This window comes from Pithys albifrons, chromosome 4 (genome assembly GCF_047495875.1).
Source record: "Pithys albifrons albifrons isolate INPA30051 chromosome 4, PitAlb_v1, whole genome shotgun sequence".
NCBI classification, from domain to species: domain Eukaryota; kingdom Metazoa; phylum Chordata; class Aves; order Passeriformes; family Thamnophilidae; genus Pithys; species Pithys albifrons.
The window spans coordinates 71,702,808-71,723,981 of NC_092461.1; the positions used below are offsets into that span (position 1 = coordinate 71,702,808).

Here is a 21,174-nt window from a genome sequence, read left to right on the forward strand (position 1 = left end):
TACAAAGTAGTTGGAAGAAGTTTGAGGTGAGATTTATTTATTATGCTCACTTCTGAGTTATTTTTATAGATTATATTTTAAAATCAAGGTCCTGAGTTCAAGTCTCAGTGAGGACCATCCCTTGGGCAGTTAAATGCATCTCTACCATCCAGTGTCGTCAGATCTCAGGTGCTCAGCAGAGTCAGCCCCAGTTAGTACCAGGTGCTCTGACAGTCCCGAGGACTTCACTGTCACTGTCCAAGCTCACTTGGCTGTGGCAAGTGGACCCTTAGGACTTAAACGGGGCCAGTTCTGCACATGCCGTACCTCACCTAAAAAATCCACTGCGCAGGCCAGAGGGGCACACCCATGTGGGGAGAGCCCTCCCCAAATCTTTGTTCGCAAAGTCTGACCATACAGATTTTAAAGTGTACAAAATGATTATCACGAAGACAGTAAGGCGTTTTCAGGCATCTGGGCAGTAGGTAAAAATATAGTAGCTCATCAGCTCAGCTGTTTTTGAAGACTGTAGGAGACAAGTCATTCACATGCATTATTCAGGTGTAATTGTCTTTCAGTATGTGTTATAACTTTTAGTATTATCAGAGACCAGAAATACAGTCTTCATAGAGAAGTAAGGGACATTAAGTGAAATGCACAGCCTTATGAGTCACCTGTGGAAGTCCAGCTGATTTTCCCTAGGGATACTGCAGTCTCAGTATTGAAATTTTATACGTGAAGATTGTGTTTTTATAAATTCAGTAACAAGATACAATAAGGAGGAAATGGCTTTGCGCAGTAAAGCAAAACGAAAAACTTCCTCTGCTTGCCTCAGAAGGCAGCATGCAATTATTCCCTCACTGTCTTCGGAGCTGCTCTGTTCTAGCGATATTTCTCATTCTTTTACTGAGATGAAAGTTTTAAAAAATGTATTTTATTTGGTTTGATTATTTTTCTTTTACCCCACACCCCTGTGTTTTCCGTGCCTCTGTTTTAGAGAGATACTTCCAGAGAAACATGTGGAATACTTTAACCCTTGGGTGTATTCCTTTGGTTATGAGCTTATTATGCATTCAACAAGACTGCCTCTTATTAGTGGATTCTACAAGCTGCTTTCTGTTACAATGAAAATTGCCAAGAGGATAAAATATTTTGAGGTGAGATGTCTTTTCCCAGTGGAGGGGTGATGTTGCATCAGTGATTATGCAGTTCTTTATGTATAGTATTTTGTGTACTGTGGAAAATAGTTTCTTGAAACTGTTACTTGATTGTTTCAAATATTTATTGCCTCTTAAGCATCCATAGTTATAAGCACATAGGACGTCCAGATTTAGACTAGAAACCTGCCTTCTGAAGTGACACCATCCATGTGTAATGCTCTTTCTGAAATCCTGAGCTGGGTGATAGGAAGTACTCCTGTAGTGCATGGAGTACAAAAGATAGCTTGGATGTCAGAAACAATCTAATCACAGCAGCAGAGATGTGTATAGGTTAATTACTCAACTTCTAGGGTATACTCCTATTCCACTCACTGATTTCCACAAGAAATATGATGGTCTGTTGGTGGATGCATTATTTGGGATATGAAAGCTGTGGTAAAGTGGGGTATCTGATGTGTGTAGCCCACCACAGAGCCCACAGCTGTCCCTGTCACTGCTGCTGATGGTACCAGTTAAAGCAAATTTGACAGTTCATTGTAGATGCTCATACTGTGGATGCTGTTGTTAATTGTTGTTTTCTTATCCACCAGCATTCTTGCCACCTGCACATCCACTGTTAGGGAAGTTTAGGGGTTTTACAGTTTGTTAGATGGGCTGACAAAGAGAAAATTAAGCCACAGATAAGTTATTTTTCAATCATATGTATCTTATATATATTTTATTATATATATTACTTGCATAATACTAAGTATATTCCAAGAAGTCAACCGTCAGTGCACCATATTAATGTTAGTTTCTAACCTTTGAAAGATGAAAGGTACATTTCTCACTTGACACCAGTGTCATGTTGGGCAGTGGTGTTTGTATTCTGAGTTGAACCATATTGTGTACTACATGTTTTTTACTGCTTTTGATTTGTGGTTTCTGTTTTGTAGGGTGTCGGTCCAGTGAGTCTCAGAAAATGTCCTGAAGACCCAGAAAAGAGATCTTGCTTTGCGCTGTTTGTGAAGTTTGGAAAAGAGGTAAGTGATTTTGCTGATTAACTTCCTAATCTGAAAATAAACATACTCAATTCAATCAAAATTATATCATCTGAGTAATCTTACTTATGTGATAGAAGTATTCCAGCTCTTTGAGCTGTGCAACATAGAAGGGTTTTAAGATATTTTTCTGCCTGTATTTACTTAATGTCAGAGGAGGTGTATGGGTTACCTATTCATATGAAATTGAGAAATAACTGTATAATTGTGTATTAATTACCTTCTGATAGCTGTCTGCAGGGGAATCATATTCCAATATTGATTTTGACTTGTTTATTTTACATGGGTATTGATACAGCTAAGATCTTAAAAAGGTTTATGGTTGTTCTTGACCTATTTATCTGAATTTTAGGTTTCAGCAAAAATGAAACAGTATAAGGACGAGTTGTTGGCATCCTGTCTGATTTTTTTACTCTCTTTACCACATGATATCGTCATGCTTGATATCAAAGCATATATTCCTGCACTGCAGGTGGGTCAAAGTGATTGTACAGCTAACACTATTTTTTTTTCCTAAAAACATTCTGGAGGACAGTTAGTATCCTGTTGAGCTATTAAGATAGCTATTAAGATTTTTACTGTCTTCAATGAGATATACAAATGACTTGACTTTTTGGATAAACAAGTAAATTGTTGGAATTTGGTTTTGCACTAATCTAACTATCCTAGTGCCTGTGTTACAATATAATGTGTGTCTTCTATGCTGATCTTGAGTGAGATGTTAAGCAGACAAAAGTTATTATGAAAGGAGATGTATTGTATGCTAGATTCTTTCAAACTTGGGGTTTTTTTACCTTTAAATAATAGTAGTCAATAAAAATTAAAGGCTGATAGTTTTATATTTGTCACATAGAATGCATTTAAGCTGGGCCTTAGCTGTGTCCCAATGGCCAATCTGGGACTGGATGCTTTGGAAGACTGGTCAGCTCACATCCCCAGACATACGATGCAACCTTACTACAAGGATGTTCTACCTCTTCTCGATGGTTATTTGAAAAACTCTGCATCTGCAGGTATATACATGCAAAAAATTGTTAATCTTAAAGGAGTGGAAAGTAATTTTTTGTAGTTAATCCATACAGAGGTGGATGTGACATACCTTTTGTCTGTATTTTGTGCTTCCTCTGCTTGGAACAATATAGCTTCCCTTACACCCCAAAATTTGCCTTCTTTCTTTTTTTAAACTGGGATGTAATTCTGGTGAACAATCATTCGTTATAGCCATTTCATATGTCACTTCTCTGTGATATGTCCTTTATATGCATAAATCAGCTTAGTTTTCACTAATGAAGACTTACTAAAATGTATTTTCCTTAATAAAGATTTTAAATGAAAGAGTAATTGTCACATCTTAAAAATAAACATGGGCAAAATCAGTGGGTTTTTTTTAATGAAACTGTGAGTAGGTGCATGAGGTGCTGATACAACAATTGATATTGATACACTGGTTTTTTGTTCATCAGTTGAATCCCAGAATAACTGGGAAGTAAGGAAACTTTCTCGAGCAGCCCAGAAGGGATATAATAAAGTTGTTATACAGCGTATAAGAAAAGCAAAGACATTTGCATTGGTAAGAACCCTGTTTCTTTTTAGAGTTGAATGTTAACTATTTCCCACTGTTTCTCTTCCTTTCTTGCATGCCTATGTGTTGCCATGTTGCCTATGTTGGGTTTTTTAGGGTTATTTCTATCTTAGTTGAGTTTAATGAATTCAATTCTATAGCATGGCTCAAAAAAGCTGTAACACTAGCATGGCTGGAGAGATGTCCTAGGGTAAGAATGGGAATGAAGCAGGGAAAGGGAACTGAAAAAATCCTCATAAGTCAGATCACTGCCAGACTGATACATTATGGGGACAAAAATTTAGCTCCAACTTCAAAAATTAGGTCCCAGCCTAGCAGTGGTGCAGTATACAAATACAATTTTGTGAATGTGTAAGTTTTTGATTTTTTTTAATTTATCTTGTGCATAAGTGTAAAGTCCTTAGAGACCAAAATGCATATCATGTTGACCAGTGACAAGTAGTTCAAAATAAATGTAGTTTTATTTGCATATTCCAGTGCACAAGCTAACTTGGAATAAACGTCTTTTTAGGTGTGAAACTATTATTTACTTCTGTATGTAGAACTCTTTCCAAGTGGTGTTTAGACATAGATCTCCTGGAACGAGTCCAGTGGAAAGCTGCAAAGATGATTAGGGGACTGGAGCATCTCTTATGAGGAAAGGCTGAGGGAGCTGGGCCTGTTTAACCTGGAGAAGTGAAGACTGAGAGGGGACCTCATGATTGTCTATAAGTATCTGAAGGTAGGGTGTTAAAAGGATGGATCCAGACTGTTCTAGGTGGTGCTGAGCAGTAGGACAAGAGGCAACAGGCAGAAACTGATGCACAGAAAGTTCCACCTGAATATTAGGAAGAACTTCTTCACTGTCCAGGTGACCAAGCACCAGAACAGGTTGGCCAGAGAGATTGTGGAGTGGTGTTCTCTGAAGATACTCAAAACTTGTCTGGACACAATCCTGTGCCATGTGCTCTAGGGACCCTGCTTAAGCAGGAAGGCTGTACTAGATGACTTCCAGCTGTCTCTTCTAACCTAATCCTTCTGTGATTCTGTGAAACAAAATGCTTTATATCCCATACAAGGCTGCTAATGAAAATCGGTTGGCTGAGGGAGCTGCCATTGTTTAGCCTGGTAAAAAAGGAGGATCAGAGGAGACCTTCTCACTCTTTACAGCTACCTGAAAAGAGGTTGTAGCAAGATAGTGGCTGGTGTCTCAGGTAATAAACAGCAGGACAAGAGGAAATGGCCTCAAGGTACACCAGGGGAAGTTTAGATTAGATATTTGGAAAAGGTTGTCAATCATTGGAACAGTCTGCCCAGGGAAGTGGTAGAATCACCATCCCTGAAAGCCTTCAAAAAATGTATGGATGTGGTACTCGGGAACATGGTTTACTGGTGAACATAACAGTGCTGGATTAGTGGTTGGTCTCGGTGACCTTTCCAAGTTTAACAATTCTGATTCTGTATAGACACAGTATCTAAATTTTGTGTTCTGGAGTTAAATGAAAAGAGTAATTTTTACCTCAGATTTATTTCCACTTTTTAGACTACTGTGTCATTCTATAGTTATATGTTATCTGTGATACTGAATTTTACTGAAATTTTAACCTTCACTTGAAAAGTGGCAATTGAAAGCTCACAAAATGTGATTAAAATACTTTCCAATCTTGCACTCTTTTGTTTTTTAAACCAAAACTGTTCTCATTTGGTGCAGTTCTCCCCATGAGCTCTTCTTTTTACCTTCTTACCTGTATGTTAACAAGAGCCATAAAACTATCATTTACTCTTACCAAGTAAGAAATAAACCAAATTACTTCTGTGTAGAAGTCACTCTTCTTTCAATAATATTAATCTGTTAAATTTTTTAGGAAGAGAGTCCCCACTTGGGAGCAGTAAAGACTAGAGTGGCACGCCTTCTTGGATCTTTGGGAGGTCAGATTAACCACAACTTAATTACAGGTGAGTACCCTGTCGGTGTAAATAAAAATATTTATATGCCTCTGCTGTCTCTCTTAAGTGTAGATCTTGAACATAGGTCTCAACATCACTTTATCAGCTTCTCAAGGATACGTAGTTTTGGTTGCTCTTGTTTAAACAAAATCGCTTTTATTCAGTTCTGGTGTTTAGTAGAGCAAAGTATTCACCAACTTACTATGGAATGCAGAAAGTGTGTAGGAAACTACAGTTAAAGGCAAAAAATTATATGAGTATATGGTTTTATTTATTCATGCCCTTCACCCACTGGCTGCAAAGCCATTTTAAAACTTGCCCCAGTTTGTAACTCCTTAGTACCTGTTTCCACCTTTTTACCACAGTTCTCACTTTATCCAGTGCAAAATTGAGTGAGTCTAAAAGCTAATGTAGTTGTATAGAAGTTTTGTTCTTTTCTTTTCATGTTTGTTTTTCTGCCTTTACAATCAAATTTCTTTTTGCCAGGTACTTCTCTGTTACTTACTCACAAATACTGTTGTTGGAAAGTAGTCTTATTCCCTGGAAATTAAATACAAAGTGTGGTCAGAGTTTGTTAACCAAATTAACCAATATGAGAATATAGGCAGAGAAGGGAGTCAGTATGCCAGTTTTCCTTGGAGGAAACATCCATAAATGTAGTCATTTTCTGTGTGATTGCAGGAATATGTATACTGGATCTTGTCTGATTGACCTGCAAGAATATTCTATAACATTAGAAGACAAAAGTATTATTATGTTGGATGTCTTACAGAAGTGTTTTAAATCAAGCATGATTAATGTCTTCTGGATTTCTAATTTTCTCCAAACTTATTCTGTATTGAAGCTAGAGACTGCTGCAATATTTCAGGAAATGTTGGCCACAATTTCTTCAGTAACTTAGGAAGCGTTAAATTGCATGGCAATCTAATTGCAGTTGAAAGGTTACAAATTTTTTGACTGAGCTATGTAAACACTTTCTCAATGTATGTGATACAAAGCTTGTTTTGATCTTTTTTCAAATACATTAGCTACCTCTGCAGAAGAGATGATGAAGAAATGTGTATCCTGGGACACTGAGAAGCATCTGAGCTTTGCTGTACCATTTGCAGATATGAAGCCTGTCATCTACTTGGATTTATTTTTGCCTCGTGTGACTGAGCTGGCTCTTTCTGCAAGTGACAGACAAACAAAGGTATTGATGTTTTTTCTACATTTTGTTTTGTGCTAGATGATAAATATTGCATAAAATAGTGTCTTTCTTGTTACTAAAAATCTGTTTTAATTAATTCATAGGTAGCAGTGTACTTTATTCTTTCATGATTATGTTATTCTGAGTGTTTAAAAGTTAAAGAGCAAAAGTTGCTCTAAGTTCTGTCTTCAGTCTTGTTTGGCCTCCTTCTCATGCCTAGCCTATGAACTTGTGGGCCCAGTCCAGCAAAGCACTACAGCAAATATTTTGGTACTATGCTGGATTGGAATATTGATGTCCAAAGCGAGTTGAGAGTAGAAATAAGTGTCCTTGAAAACAGAACAATGGGTGACTTATGTGGTGATGAGTTTTCTTCAGCTGAAATGTGACTGCCCATGACAGAGACTAAATCTTTAGGAAAAAGGCCAGGTAGAATGTGCATCAATTATTCCCTGGTCATGATCTGTTCCTGGAATGGTGATTTACTATAGACTGGAGTGATTTCTCAAGTATGCTGTCTCTTGTGACTCATTCTCTCCTGCCTACAATTTTATCTTCTCTGTGAAAGTAGTAGATGCATAACCAAAGGGATTTTTAAATTTCAGGTTGCAGCATGTGAGCTGCTACACAGCATAGTCACGTATATGTTGGGTAAAGCAACTCAGATGCCAGAAGGACATCAGGGTCCCCCACCTATGTATCATTTAAATAAGCGAGTATTTCCTGTACTGCTTCGACTTGCTTGTGACATAGACCAGGTAAACAGATTTATTTATAAGCTCCTTCAAATACCTTTAAATGTGGGAATTGATAATTTTATTTAGAAGTTTTCCTGTTAGAAATTTTCCTAACTTGTTGCCTTTTTATTCCTCAAATGTACTGTGTTTTGTAAGCTGAATTTCTGTTCTAGGGATAGATTTTCTGAAGTTTGGGAATGGGTGGAAGCCTTTTCAAAGACTTTTATAATGCGGTGTAGTTCATCATAACTCTGGAGTGCACAAGAGAGAGTTGAGTTTCAAGGTTCATTCAGAGAGTTTGTGGCAGTATCCCTCTTTATCACCATATTTTATTTCTCTAATTTTCTTTTTCTACTGTAAATCAATTTGAGGTCAAGTTGATTATTTCAATATTAATGAAGTCAAAATAAAATCAGAAAGGGCATTTGGGAGAGAATTTTTAGGATGATGTATTTAGCTCAAACATCTGAACTCCTCCTTTGTGCTAAACAGAACAGACATGTAGGTTCAGCTTTACTGAAATTGCAAGTCTTGTGCCTTTTGAAACCGCTGTTTGGACCCTGGCATCCAGATCTATTTTTAGTCCAAAGAGACTTTGTGTTCTGTTAAAATATACAATGTTACTAATTTAGTTGAAACCTCTTTTGCTGGCATGTGCCTGAACAAAAACGGTAGGAAAATGTCTGGATTGGTCCAGGCTGATGCATACCCACTGCATTGTAAGCATGTATACATACATATATAAGCATATTTAATGTTTTTCCCTTGATGTTATAGTAGGACAGTATTCAGTCAGGTGATTTACAGGTAAAATTATTGAAATCCAGGAAGTTAGAATAACGTATGTGGTAAAGACTGATTTTTAGATCTAAATACAGATTAAGGAACAAACTTCCATATTTACCTGACTATGTATTGGTATATCAATCTGTGGCATTCAATGTTCTTTGTCTCAGAGGATCTTGCTGAGAGCAAGTCTGGAGGTCATTGAGACTAGTTGAATAGAAAGCAACTAACCAGTTTTAGTTACTTATTTATTTAAATCCTTGATACAGGAACATAGGAATAGACCCAAAAAGCATAGAAATGTATTAATCCTAGAAATGTAGTTGACATTTACTCTTTTCAGGTAACAAGACAGTTATATGAACCTTTAGTCATGCAGCTCATTCATTGGTTTACCAACAACAAAAAGTTTGAGAGTCATGATACAGTGGCATTCCTGGAAGCTATTCTGGTAGGTCATTAGTCTTTCCTCTCTGTTTTTTGTGCCATGTGACCTTATTTTTAACTATCATTATTTTACTACTGAGGGAACCAGGAACATGTGAACAGATATAATGGCCCCTTAATTGTCTGAAAGAAAATATTTTGCTTTTTTTTATTAATGAACATTTATGTAATGCTTCTTAACTGAGATTTTGTTGATGTATTTCTTTCCTTGGCACTCTCCAAATGCAGGTATATCATCTTCAGAGTCATTATAGGATTAATGAAACACTCTTTATCATCAATGTATGCTAGGAACTACTGGAGTACATTTACCACTCATCCCCCTGAATGAAGGTTTCTTTTGCTGTGTGCTTAACTTATCTCTAAGTATCTTTGCTTTTACTAGGTGCAAAAGCTTTAAATTTAAAACTAGCTTTTGCTCTGAACTGAAGCGGTTGGAGGCAAGGTAGGTCAAGAGGTTTTGCAGTACTCTTTTTTAATAAAAGTCAGTGTTGTCACACCACATCTGAAGCAGAAGAATCTCACGCATCAGAAGATGAAGTGACTTAGACAAGACTCCTAAACTGATAGCCTAGAGAGGAATAGAAATCCAGATCTTTGAGGCCTAATTCAGTGCTGTGAGGGGTGGAAATGCTCCCTTTCCTTTGGACAACATTATTTTCTGGGAAACTGTGACTACAGGTTTTTAATTTACAAATAATACTGTACAAATAAACTGCTCTATTACTGCACTGATAGAATGATGGTTTCTTTTCATTCTTGCAATGAAATAATCCTGTGTAATTTCAGAGTGGCATAGTGGACCCAGTTGACAGCACTTTGAGAGATTTCTGTGGTCAGTGCATACGAGAATTTTTGAAGTGGTCTATTAAGCAGACAACACCGGAACAGCAGGAGAAAAGCCCAGCAAACACCAAGTCTCTTTTTAAACGGTTGTACAGTCTTGCTCTTCACCCCAGTGCTTTCAAGAGACTGGGAGCAGCACTTGCTTTTAACAGTATCTACAGAGAATTTAGGTGAGCAAACAGAGCTTGAAACAGTAGCTAGCTTGGACTTCAGCCAGATAAGAAAAATAATTGTAGAACTCAAATAGTTATCCACTGACACTCATTCTGTTAATGTATACAATAGCTGTAAAATTGAGTTAATTAATGTTTAATTATAATTCTGTAGTTTGGGCTTTCTGCCGGTGAGGAATGTGTACAATGTAAGTTTTTATCACAAGTTTATGAGGAGTTACTTATGCCTTTTCAGGATGGTCAGCAAATTTCACTACTAGTTTTTAAACTGGTTTAGATGTAATTTTTGTGCAAACATCTTGTGCAATTTATCTCTGCAGCATCTAATTTGATAGGTTTTAATTAGAATTTCACACTTAGTGCTTCTTCTACTCATGTTTCTCATTAAATTTATTCCTGATTTTTAAAGGGAAGAAAATTCTCTGGTGGAGCAGTTTGTATTTGAAGCATTGGTTGTTTTTCTGGAAAGTCTGGCCTTAACCCATACAGATGAGAAATCATTAGGTGAGCTATGGTTAATTAACTGTGGAATGAAGAAAAAAGTCATCCTTTTGAATCTTGGGTTAAAAAACTGTAACTGTAAGAAAAGTAGATGTGCTCACTTTTTATTTTTCATTACAAGTAGAGAGGTTATTTGATTTCTAGTTAGGGACTCTTTGAGTCAACTCCTTCCAATGATAAGGTGAAATATTTTGAGCCCAGAAGAAAGAACCTTTTCATATTTATGGTGATTTACAGTTTTGAAATAACACTAAAATTGCTATTGGTGCTTCATATTTGAGTCCTGGTTTTGCAGTTACACAGTGTAAAAATGTAGCTTGATAAGAACATTAGTCTACTATTTTATAAAAAACAAAATACTCCAGAATTTGACATTTCTATGTATTTTATGAAATACTTCACCAGTTTTGTAATTAACCTTCCATAGTTGCTTTGTCATTACTCTCTACAACAGTATGAAACTGTGAAAAATCTATGACCTCTTACACAATAGTAGTGATTCTTCAGTAAACCTACTTTTCTCTCTCTTTTTTTTTAATACTCTATCAGTTATTAGTAATTAGAACGTAAACCCAAGAACTGGTGTAACAAAGCTTTATTTCTTTCAAAGGAACAGTTTAGGATATGATAAAAGTGGCCCTAGAAGAAATAGTCATACGGGAAATTCTTATTTTCTCTAAGCGCAATCACAGAAAGTAGAGTACACAGTTTTATACCAGAGGTCTCAGGGCTGGCCAAGGCCATGCTGGCCTGTCTGCTATTTCATGATTTTGCTCTGGGACCTTGAAAAATTGGCTGTAGAAGCACAGAGTAGTGGAGCTGGTAGACATTACCCAGGGTAAGTCTCTTGCACCATATCTTTAGTGCTAATATCTCGATTCATTTAACCAAATTACTGAAATTTACTTATAGATGTCAATTCTCTCTAACAGGTACTGCACAACAATGTTGTGATGCTATCAATCACCTGAAGCGCATCATCAAGCATAAAGCACCATCTCTGAACAAGGAAGGAAAACGGAGAGTACCACGGTCAGCAACTTGTCTTTTTTTTTTCAGTATTGCATCTTAGTTAGCAATGTCTGTAGTTCGATTAAATACTTGGGATTCTGAAGGAGGAATTCATCTTGTGACTGTTGCTGATATGGATCTCCTGTTGAACCACTGGTGGGAAAATGCTGGACATAATATGACAGGATCATGATGGTCATTCTTTATTCCAGTGTGGTGAACTTGCTTTAGTTTAGCAAGGACAGGCAGAAAAGAAAAGTGTGTTTCCCTGACAGCAGTGTTTATAATAACATTAGCAACGGTGCTACAAAGCACTTGCAGGAAACTTCTCCAAAGCCTTTCTTACTGCTACCAGGTGTTAGCAGAAGTGGAACAAGCTGCAACAGGGTGATCAGCAATTAAAGAGGGGTAGTGAAAGAGGTGGAAGAAGCAAAAATGGATTCAATATCAGACTCTGGATGAAGCTCTGAGTGACCTGGTCTGATCACATAGCTGACCCTGCTTTGAGCAAGGGGTTGGGCTGGAGAGTTCTGGAGGTTCCTTTTTAGCCAAATTATCATCTGATCTTAAAGAAAGTTGCAAGTGGAGTCAAGATTTGGGTCACCCTTGTCATATTTGATAAGAGACTGGATAATTAGGGGAATGGAGAAAAACTGTGCAGCTTTATTTAAACTTTTATCTCCATTTTTGTCTCTGAGTTACAATGAGAAGTGAAGATACCTGATTCAGCATTTTTAATTGTTTCCACAAGGGCTATGGTCTGGGAATCCAAAGCCGAGTGAGGAGAAGAGAAAAATGTGCTTGTAGAAGAGGTCTTGTAGTGCAGATGGGTTGTGGTTAGACAGGTAAAAGGACTTTTGTGATGCTCATGGAACATTTTGATTTTTTTCATCTGGAAGACTGTGGCTTCTTGCTACATGTCAAGAGGACTGTTAATCCCTAATATTTTTGTGCAGAGGATTTCCAGCTACTAAATCTGTGAGTCTTCTGGACATTGTCATGTGGCTCCTAGTGCAGTGCGGACGACCTCAGACAGAGTGCCGACATAAAGCCATGGAGCTCTTCTATGAATTTATTCCTTTATTACCAGGTACTTTAGGTCACAGTGCACTGTTATCTTTGCTTTCTAAATATTGTGTATGCCTTCCCTCTGTGTTTTCCATGCAACATATTAATTACAAGGAAAATTACTTGTGAAATAACTATCTGTTCACTCAGCCTTGTTAAATAGAAACTGAGTAGTTGCTTATATTGCAGATCAGGTACTGTGGGAACCTCAGTGTTTATGGGATGTTTGTGAGTGTAGAAGAGGATTTTATTGCAGACTTCTTTCCAGGCAGGAAGGAGAACTTCCAGGCCCAGAACTGCTGTTGTATCCAACTGAAAAGGCATAATTTGCTGATGTGGGGCTAGTGGAAATGTCTTACAAATTTGCCTCTTCCATATGGGTAATTTTAGCAATGTGACCAAGGCTAAAACAGAACCAATACCTTCACTGCTAGAAGACATAGTTTAAAACACAAAGTTTGAGCATGTGAGTCTATTTGCCTTTGGTTTCTTGCTAGTTTGAAATGCATTTTTCCCAGAGAATTTATGGTTTTGTTTCTATTTCTATCAGAAAAGAAGTCTCCATCTTCTTGGCTGGCTGATGTCCTAAAAACCAGAGATGTTTCTTTCCTCATTAACAAATTTGAAGGAGGTGGCACTGATGCCAAAAGTCCATCTGGGATCCTTTCTCAGCCAACCCTCCGTGGTATGCAGGAACCCTTCAGTTTACAGGCTGTCATGCAGTGGATGGATATGTTCTTAGCAGCGCTGGATTGCTACAATACATTCTTTGAGCTGCGAATGATCAAACCCCATGAAATACTGGGTGAGTGATTAAATGTTGCATTGGGTTCGTTCCCAGGTCTTACACAGAGCCCATCCAAGATGAGTTCTTAACTTGGACATGAATATTTTTTCGTAAATGTAGAACGTTTCAATAACAGTTGTAGCAGGATGTTTTTTTAGTAAGTACTTTGTAGCTTAAAATGTTTCCTTTTAGTCCTAGAAATACATCTTTGCATTTCTTTCTCTGAGTCATTAACTTAGCAGCAACTTCTTTTACTCTAGCTCATCTTTTCAAAAATTATTCTGTACAGATAATTTTCCACTGCTAAGGAGAGAAATAGATTTTTTTTTTCAAATCATTCTGAAGCATTTTGCCTGCTTTTTATTAATGTCTGGAAGGAGCTATCAGAAAACAATGAAAGAAGTCACCTTTTAATTTCAAGCCCTGTACATGTTACCTTTCTTCAATTCCTGATGCATCAACCGCATCAGGTCCAAAAGCTTGGTATTTGAATTTTGATCAGGTACCTAATAATACCTTGTGTAGCCATTTGGTCTACCAAAAGGATTTTCTTTTAATTATTCTTGCAGATCACTCTAAACAAAATGGTTTTGATCACTGATAGTACAGTTGCATAGTTGCTTTAAATATGAAGTATTATACAAGTTTCAGGTGGTCTGTCTGTCAGTGTCATCTCTGTCTTGGTTTAAAACAATACTGTAAGATTGCTGTTGGATGCAGTTAGCATAGGGCTAAGTCATTCATTCAAAACTGGGGATTTAAAATTTTTATCCCTTTTTTTACATATACCTAAATCATCATCATTAATAAGTGCTTGTAGTAATCACTAAGTAGAACACTGCCCCTTATTGCCCACAATATTAGTACTTAGAACTGGTATAGGACTTTCAGGAAACAATGGTGTGAGATATGGTGGTGTTCTGTTTGTTGTCTCAGTCTGACTGTTTTCTTCCAAGCACAATGTATTTAAAAGTTGAGAGATGCTGTCTCATTTCAACTTAGTGTCATTGTTCTTAGGTGTAAATGAAAGTTCCTCATTCTTGGAAGCTGCGCAGTTCTTCCTTGAAACTATTGCTTTGCATGATATCCACGCAGCAGAGCAGTGCTTCGATTGCAGTTCAAAAGGCAGCATGTTCAGTCCACAGGAGAGAGACATGTACAACTACAGCAAGTGTACCATTGTAGTCCGAATCATGGAGTTTGTCACCATGATCCTGGAACTCTGCCAGCAGGATTTTTGGAAGGTAGGCACTGAAGTCTGTAATGAATACAAGTTACAAATTTATAATGTTGCTCAGTATGTGTGTTCTGTATACGGAGTACTTGCAATGAATATTTCCTTTATGATTCCTGGTGGCATTAAATGTGTGGAGATGGTAGCTGCTTAAAAGGCAGAAAGACAGATTGTGTCAATTTTTTCTTGAATTGCTTAGCTTTGATGCAATATAAACCATATTTAACTATATATAGTTCTTACTACTTAGGAAATCTACACTGCTAAGTGTAGTTCTGAGACTGTGATTGTCTCTTGTTTGCAGAGTAAATCTCTAATAGTGTGCTCAGAGGTGTACATGAGGATTGACAGGTGTATAATCAAGACTGAAGCAAGCCTATGTGAACTTAAAAGATCTTACGTGCAGTTTGATGAGATAGCATATAACCTATGTCTATTTTTACAGGTATATAATTGCTATGCATTAGCGTAATTGATTCAAAGTCAGACATTTCTATTGAGAAAGTCAATGAGAATAGTTACTGTTTCATGTTTGATTTCATTTTAGATAGAAAGGTCAATGTTAAGTTATGAAGAATAAAATAGAGAAATCTAAATGAATTTTTAAAACTTTTATTTATTTTTTTTCATTTTAGCTACTAGAGAAGGAACTGCTTAATGCAAGCTTTGTAGAGCTTCTGGTGATGACAGTGTGCGATCCATCGCACGTAGGCTTTAACACAGCTGATGTGCAAGTCATGAAAAATCTCCCAGATGTCTCAGTAAGGCTCATGAAAGCTTTGATGACAACTCCCTATAAGGAATCTTTTAAACTGTGCATTAAAAAAAGAATCACACCCCAGAGGTAAGTAGGGGCTTTCTGGTAAGCATGAATCTAGAACAAGTGCTACTCACCATGAAAAATGGGAAAGTAAACATTGTCTGCAGATGCACATGGATCTCCCCACCAGTGTAATGTTATTGCTTCTCTTTTCTCTTTAGCCTTGAGGACCTTTGTTCTGTTGATCTGTTCAATTCAGATGCACGTTTTGATCAAGTTAGGTTTAGTGCTGTTCTTTCTGCCTGCAAACAACTCCAGAAGTCTGGCCTGCTTCATTCTGTTCTTCATAGTCAGGTAATTGTTTATCCAGAAAATAATGGTGAATATTTGTATACAGTAAAGGGCTTTTCCTGTGTAAAAGGCCAGGATGAAAACACAGAACAGATCAGATGAAGTTGTTTATAATGAGATCAACAGGGAAGAGCTGTTTTTGAATGGGATCAGAAATAAATGTTTTATGATTAGAGTTGTTATTCTTTCTCTAGTTGGCTCCAGACCCTGGAAATCAGAATGTAGGTACTAAAACTTTGTTTTAGCGAGCTTCACAGGACTGAAAACTCAAAAACTCATGATTAACTACTCTATAAATGAGGCATTTTTTAAACAGAGACCATTTGCTGACAATAATAAAGAAGCAATGTCATGGGTCTGCATTGCAGGAAAACAGAATAGAGAGCAGCTGAAGGGTGGTGATGTAGTCTAGATTACTCAAATTCTTTCTACTAAGTTTCTGATTGTAGTAAATCTCTGTTTTACTTTGGGCAGTTGAAGGAAATCAGGTATGCAACAGCCACAAAGGCTGAGAATATGTGAGCAAGGCTGTAACAAAGTAATTTCTATTGGGTGTTTGCCAACCGTCTTCTATGGGTAAACAAAATCTATACCTTTGATTGTAGTATAGTGATAATCAAGGAGCTGCATGGTTTACCATTTTTGTCCCACACAATTTGACTAAACTGTTTATTTTACTTCTGTAAAGTTAAATGTCACATCAAGTGAAGTAAACCTGGAAAAGTGGAGAAGGATCAGAATACACTGAAGATTTTCATATTAGTTTGTTTTGAACTTTTTATACAATACGTTTGTCTCATTTAAAATCGTGTTCCTCATTTAGAAGTGTGTCATGTCATGGTATATTTGCATTGCTTTATAATAAAATGATCGAGTGTTTTCATCAGCTATACAGATGGATTGGAAGGCCTTTATGGTATTTTTTCGGCTTATATTAATTGCCACTTGTTTGTTTCCATAGGATGAGAGGCCTCATTTCTCAGTTGGCTCGAAGCTTCTTTCAGTTGTTTATAAAGGCATTGCATGTGGGAGTGGAAGGATATCTCTTCCATCGTTAGACATTAGTAGTAAGCGATTAGCTGATAGACTCCTGCAGCTGGCCTTTGCTATTGATGACCAGGTAGGATATGGTTCTCCAGTTTTAATACTCAGCATCATTTAATTCTCATCAGTAGTCTTCTCCCCATATTTTGGGTAGATTTTTTATTCATTCTCCTACACAGAGGAGCTGCAAAGATTCTCTGGCTTAATGGAGGGACAGTTGTAGATAACAAACATTTCAGCCTACTTTTTGTGCTTTACGTTGTGCTTTCTGGTGAAATAAAGAAGTTTGGGATGGAAGCTTAAAAAAAAAGTCATGTGCTTTTCTAAGAAATGTTGAAGTGTATTGTAATGTCCTTGAAATAACTGTCTATATACCTTGATTTTCACAGTGTGAGGAGCTAGTAAGTCTGCTGTTGAACACAGTAGTGTTATCTGTGCCACTCTCAGGAGCATCCCAGAACCACCTGATCAATTTCTCTCATGGGCAGTATTTCTACAGCCTGTTCTCAGAAACCATCAATCAACACCTACTGAAAAACCTGGATGTTATCATAGTCCAGCTTATGGAATCGTCTGTCAGCAATCCTCAAATGGTATTGGACTTCTTCTTTAAAAAGACCAAGTCAAAAGGGAATCTTAGAAGTGTTGTTGGACGTGGATGTAACTGAGTGTGTAGTGGGGGATGAAGTGCATTGGGTTGAATTTCAGACAGCAAATGTATTGATAGGTTTTGTTTGGGGTGGGTTTTTTTTGGGGGGGTCATTGGTGGTTTTTTCCCTTTATTTGGGATTTTTTTGTTTGTTGTTTTGTTTAAGTTTTTGGCTTGTCCTACTGATATTACCTTCATTATCTTTGGTAACCTGACATTTCTTAGGCTCTCTGTCATCTCAAATCAAACTGAGTGGAAAGTACTTGCCTGTCTCCTCTCCTGAAATCTGTGAATTTCAGGCTGTGTTTGCAGAGTACTTCAGGTCAAGAATGTCCTTTCAAAGCAAGGACCCATTTACTCTGCTTAGATGTTCATTGCAGAGTGGTCCCTGAGCACGGGGCCTGGATTTGTTTTGGATAAAACTAATCTGGAAAACAAACTTCAACTACTAGTCAGCATTTGACCCACAGGACTTCCATAGAGCTAGATCAGAGTATTAAAAAGGGAGACACACACACAACCCTCCTGACCTGAAATATGTGCTATGTCTGAGTTTCACACTAAAGTTTTTGAGTATTGATCTTCAGAGTTACTCTGCATGATTGTTTATTTCTCCATATTCACTTGGAAGAAATTGCTGCATTGCACTCTGATTGAAACAGGAGTAAATTAGATGCAAGTCTCTTTTTTTGAGAAGAATGTACTTTTAATGTCTCATAGAGAGCCTTCTCTTGTGTCCTTTTCAAATTTAAATCTAACATTGCTTTGTGATGCTTTTTTTTATGGTTGCCCATACCAGTGAGGTGATCCTATCATCCTTTCATTTCGGATGTAAGAACCTACCTGTTGTTTTTTATTTCCAGGTTGGTAGCATTTTGAATGGCATGTTAGATCAGAGTTTTAGAGAGCGTGCTATACGCAAGCAGCAAGGAGCAAAACTGGTGACAGCTATACTAAGAAACTGGGAGAAATTGGACAGTTGGTGGGCCAAGGGTTCGGCTCCTGAGAGCAAAATGGCAGTCTTGACCCTGCTGGCAAAAGTTCCGCAGGTATGCATTGCTTTATAAAATCCAGGTAGCCTTTCTAATTCTGTAGGAATTGTATCTTACTTTCAAGAAATGCTGTTTCGTTCTAATGTTTTGTGTTTGGAAAAAAAACAGTTGTAGAATATCAGAATCTGGGTTTTTTTTATTAACATAGTACAAAATATATTTGGACAGGCAGAAATCACTAGATCTTGCTCTTCTCTTCCCCTTTTTTGTTTTTTAAATTGGTCTCATGTTATAGCTGCCTCTTTTCCTTTAGGAAAATTGGTAAAAATGCAGAGAGTGAACTTTGAAACTGAGCAGCCTCTGAGAACATTCTTTATCATGTTGGCATCCATAAAATCACAGTGGTGGAGGAGTTCTACCTGTATCAACAGAATGCAAAAAGATATTTTAAAGACCTTTAATTTCCCATTACATTGGACTTTTGGTCTGGATTTTTTTTTTCTTTCTCTACTCTGAAAACATAATTTTATCTTGTTGGGCTTTTTCAGGAACTTGTAAAAGTAGCTGTACACAAATAGACACAAAGTTCACCTATTGAGAATTTATTTTTCTTCTTCATAATTAATTAGTTCAAACTTGAATTATTTTAAAGGTGTGTGTTAGGACACCAGAATGTGAACTGTATTACCGTGTTATCTGGGAGTGAAGTGTCCAGTAGGAAATTTGGCTTTGAGAGGGAGCTTAATATTTTTTAACTGAAAAATATCCAACATTATGATTTTGTTTGTACTTTATAGTTTTTCTTGTTGAGAGTCCTTTTAAAACCAAGATCACTCTGTATGTGCTTTCTGTTAAGTTGGTGTATTTTTGGAAATAAACAATTCTATAGCTCACGGACTTTTTATTGTTCATTAATAAAAATCTCTTTGAGTAGTTAAAAAAACCCCTCAACTAATCATTTTATTTCTTCTGTCTTTCCAGATAGACTCTTCAGTTTCTTTCAATACTAATCATGAAGGATTTACAGCTGTTTTTAATACCTATACCAGTCTACTCGCTGATCAGAGTTTAGGCTTAAATCTTAAGGTAAATTGCTCACTTCAGTGACTTCCCTACCCTCCACAGATTAGCATGTTAGTTGTTCATGGAATTCCCTGTTCCTTGAATTAAGTTATAACACAGACATCACTTCTATTTTTTATTCATCTGCTCAACATCCTAAAACTTCTACATCATCCTTTTGGTCCTTCAAACAGGACAATATCACAGATATCATGTTTTGTTTTAAGGTGGGGTTTTTTCCCCCTTGCTCAGATAAAAGACATGTAATTTCTAGGAAAAAATACTGTTAGCAAATTGTTTAGAACTCTGCAGTGTTCATTTGAGAAATGACAGTTAGTGAGGCTTTTGGCAAGGAGTGTCATTTCCTACAGGTCAAATTATAAACACCAGATTTTAATGTCCATGTCTGCAAGTATGAGACCAGTACTAGTGGATTAGCTGCTTCATGGGGCTTGGTCAGGGGAGGGAGCTAAAGTACTGCACACTGAAAGTGGAAGTTATGAGAGATGCTGGAGCAGGAGGGTTGGACTAGAATATTAAAAAATTTTGTGCTTCATGAAACAGCTGGTTGCTTCTCAGCCAGCCTACCTTTAGGTAGATGGAGTTGTGTGGTTTCCTGTGTGTTCAAAATAAATAAAGTTTGGGATCTTGCTGTAGCTGCGAGGTGGTGCATTAAATTGTGTGAGAACTAATGCTGTCTTGAAAGAACAATGGGATGTTATTCCTAGCAATGTCAGCCATGAGATATTAATCAGCTTTTAACTCTCACTCAGTAGTGACCAAAGCTGTTTTCTGAACCAGCAGCTGGAAAGATGAGCAGCTACATAATGTATTTTTATCAGTACACCAAGCCATTGAATCAGTGAACACAGCCACTGCTACTATTCAGTGGTCCTATTCAGCTGGCTTCATAGTTAGGGAATAACCTTTTTATTAAAGTGTGAAACAGTAATTTTTCTAATGTGTTTTTTTTTCTTCAGGGCCAAGCAGTGATAATTCTCCCGTTCTTCACTAATTTGACTGGAGAAAAACTTGATACCCTTAAAAATGCTCTTGATCAACTTGTAGCTTTCAATTTTCCCATGAGGTCTGATGAATTTCCTAAAGGAACCCTGAAGCACAATAACTATGTAGACTGCACTAAGAAGGTCAGTATTTTTAACAAATACATAACTAGAAGCCGAAGCGAACTGTCTAGAAACAGTGTTTCACCGGATTAAAGAGAGAGATTTGCAGTTCACGTAAGGAAATCAGCTTTTCTGTTTCTGAGTTATGTCTTTATCCAGAAATTTAATGTACAGATGCATGTTAAATAAACATACACTTCTGTGTGTCTGCTTCTGATCAGTATTAAAAAAGAATTACTTCATCATATTGATTTGTTTTTATCCAGTGTGGCTTTTTATGTTATACTTTATTTCTTTTTCAGTTATTAGATGCATTAGAATTGTCTCAGAGTCCAATGTTGTTGCAACTGATGACAGAAATCCTCTGTAGGGACCACAGACATTTCATGGAGGACTTATTTCAAGCCAGCTTCAAGAAAATTTCCAGAAGGTGAGTTTAGTCTATTGTATTTTGCTGTTGTTCTCACTGAATTTTTGCTGAAGCAAATGTGCTTCTGTATTTTATTGTCCTTGTAATAGTGATGATTTACACCATAAAGTTTTACATAAGTTTAAATTCAGACTTTGCCTTTGTCTTCACATTCTTACTGTATTTCTGAAGCATGAACATGTGACACCAATTTCCCAGTTACACTTCCAGTGCCTGTGCAGATTTGGAAAGCCTTCTGTAAATTAGCTGGGTCTGACACAGTTCAATTGACAGTAGTAATTGTGTGATATGTA

At 37.0% G+C, this 21,174-nt stretch overlaps 1 protein-coding gene across 3 annotated transcripts in view; it reads left to right on the plus strand.

Annotated features, from left to right (window-relative positions):
* PRKDC (protein kinase, DNA-activated, catalytic subunit) overlaps positions 1 to 21,174 on the plus strand; it is an 83,026-nt gene that overhangs the window by 13,375 nt on the left and 48,477 nt on the right. For all 3 annotated transcript variants that reach the window (XM_071554563.1, XM_071554564.1, XM_071554565.1), the window contains exons 18-40: positions 977 to 1,136; positions 2,075 to 2,161; positions 2,532 to 2,651; positions 3,033 to 3,192; positions 3,643 to 3,749; positions 5,606 to 5,696; positions 6,716 to 6,879; positions 7,482 to 7,634; positions 8,743 to 8,850; positions 9,636 to 9,862; positions 10,275 to 10,369; positions 11,299 to 11,398; positions 12,334 to 12,467; positions 12,996 to 13,250; positions 14,250 to 14,476; positions 15,102 to 15,310; positions 15,448 to 15,580; positions 16,539 to 16,697; positions 17,011 to 17,214; positions 18,134 to 18,319; positions 19,244 to 19,348; positions 20,305 to 20,472; positions 20,754 to 20,881. In XM_071554563.1, the coding sequence (XP_071410664.1) occupies positions 977 to 1,136; positions 2,075 to 2,161; positions 2,532 to 2,651; positions 3,033 to 3,192; positions 3,643 to 3,749; positions 5,606 to 5,696; positions 6,716 to 6,879; positions 7,482 to 7,634; positions 8,743 to 8,850; positions 9,636 to 9,862; positions 10,275 to 10,369; positions 11,299 to 11,398; positions 12,334 to 12,467; positions 12,996 to 13,250; positions 14,250 to 14,476; positions 15,102 to 15,310; positions 15,448 to 15,580; positions 16,539 to 16,697; positions 17,011 to 17,214; positions 18,134 to 18,319; positions 19,244 to 19,348; positions 20,305 to 20,472; positions 20,754 to 20,881 (3,480 nt within the window). The remainder of the gene's footprint in view (positions 1 to 976; positions 1,137 to 2,074; positions 2,162 to 2,531; positions 2,652 to 3,032; positions 3,193 to 3,642; positions 3,750 to 5,605; positions 5,697 to 6,715; positions 6,880 to 7,481; positions 7,635 to 8,742; positions 8,851 to 9,635; positions 9,863 to 10,274; positions 10,370 to 11,298; positions 11,399 to 12,333; positions 12,468 to 12,995; positions 13,251 to 14,249; positions 14,477 to 15,101; positions 15,311 to 15,447; positions 15,581 to 16,538; positions 16,698 to 17,010; positions 17,215 to 18,133; positions 18,320 to 19,243; positions 19,349 to 20,304; positions 20,473 to 20,753; positions 20,882 to 21,174) is intronic.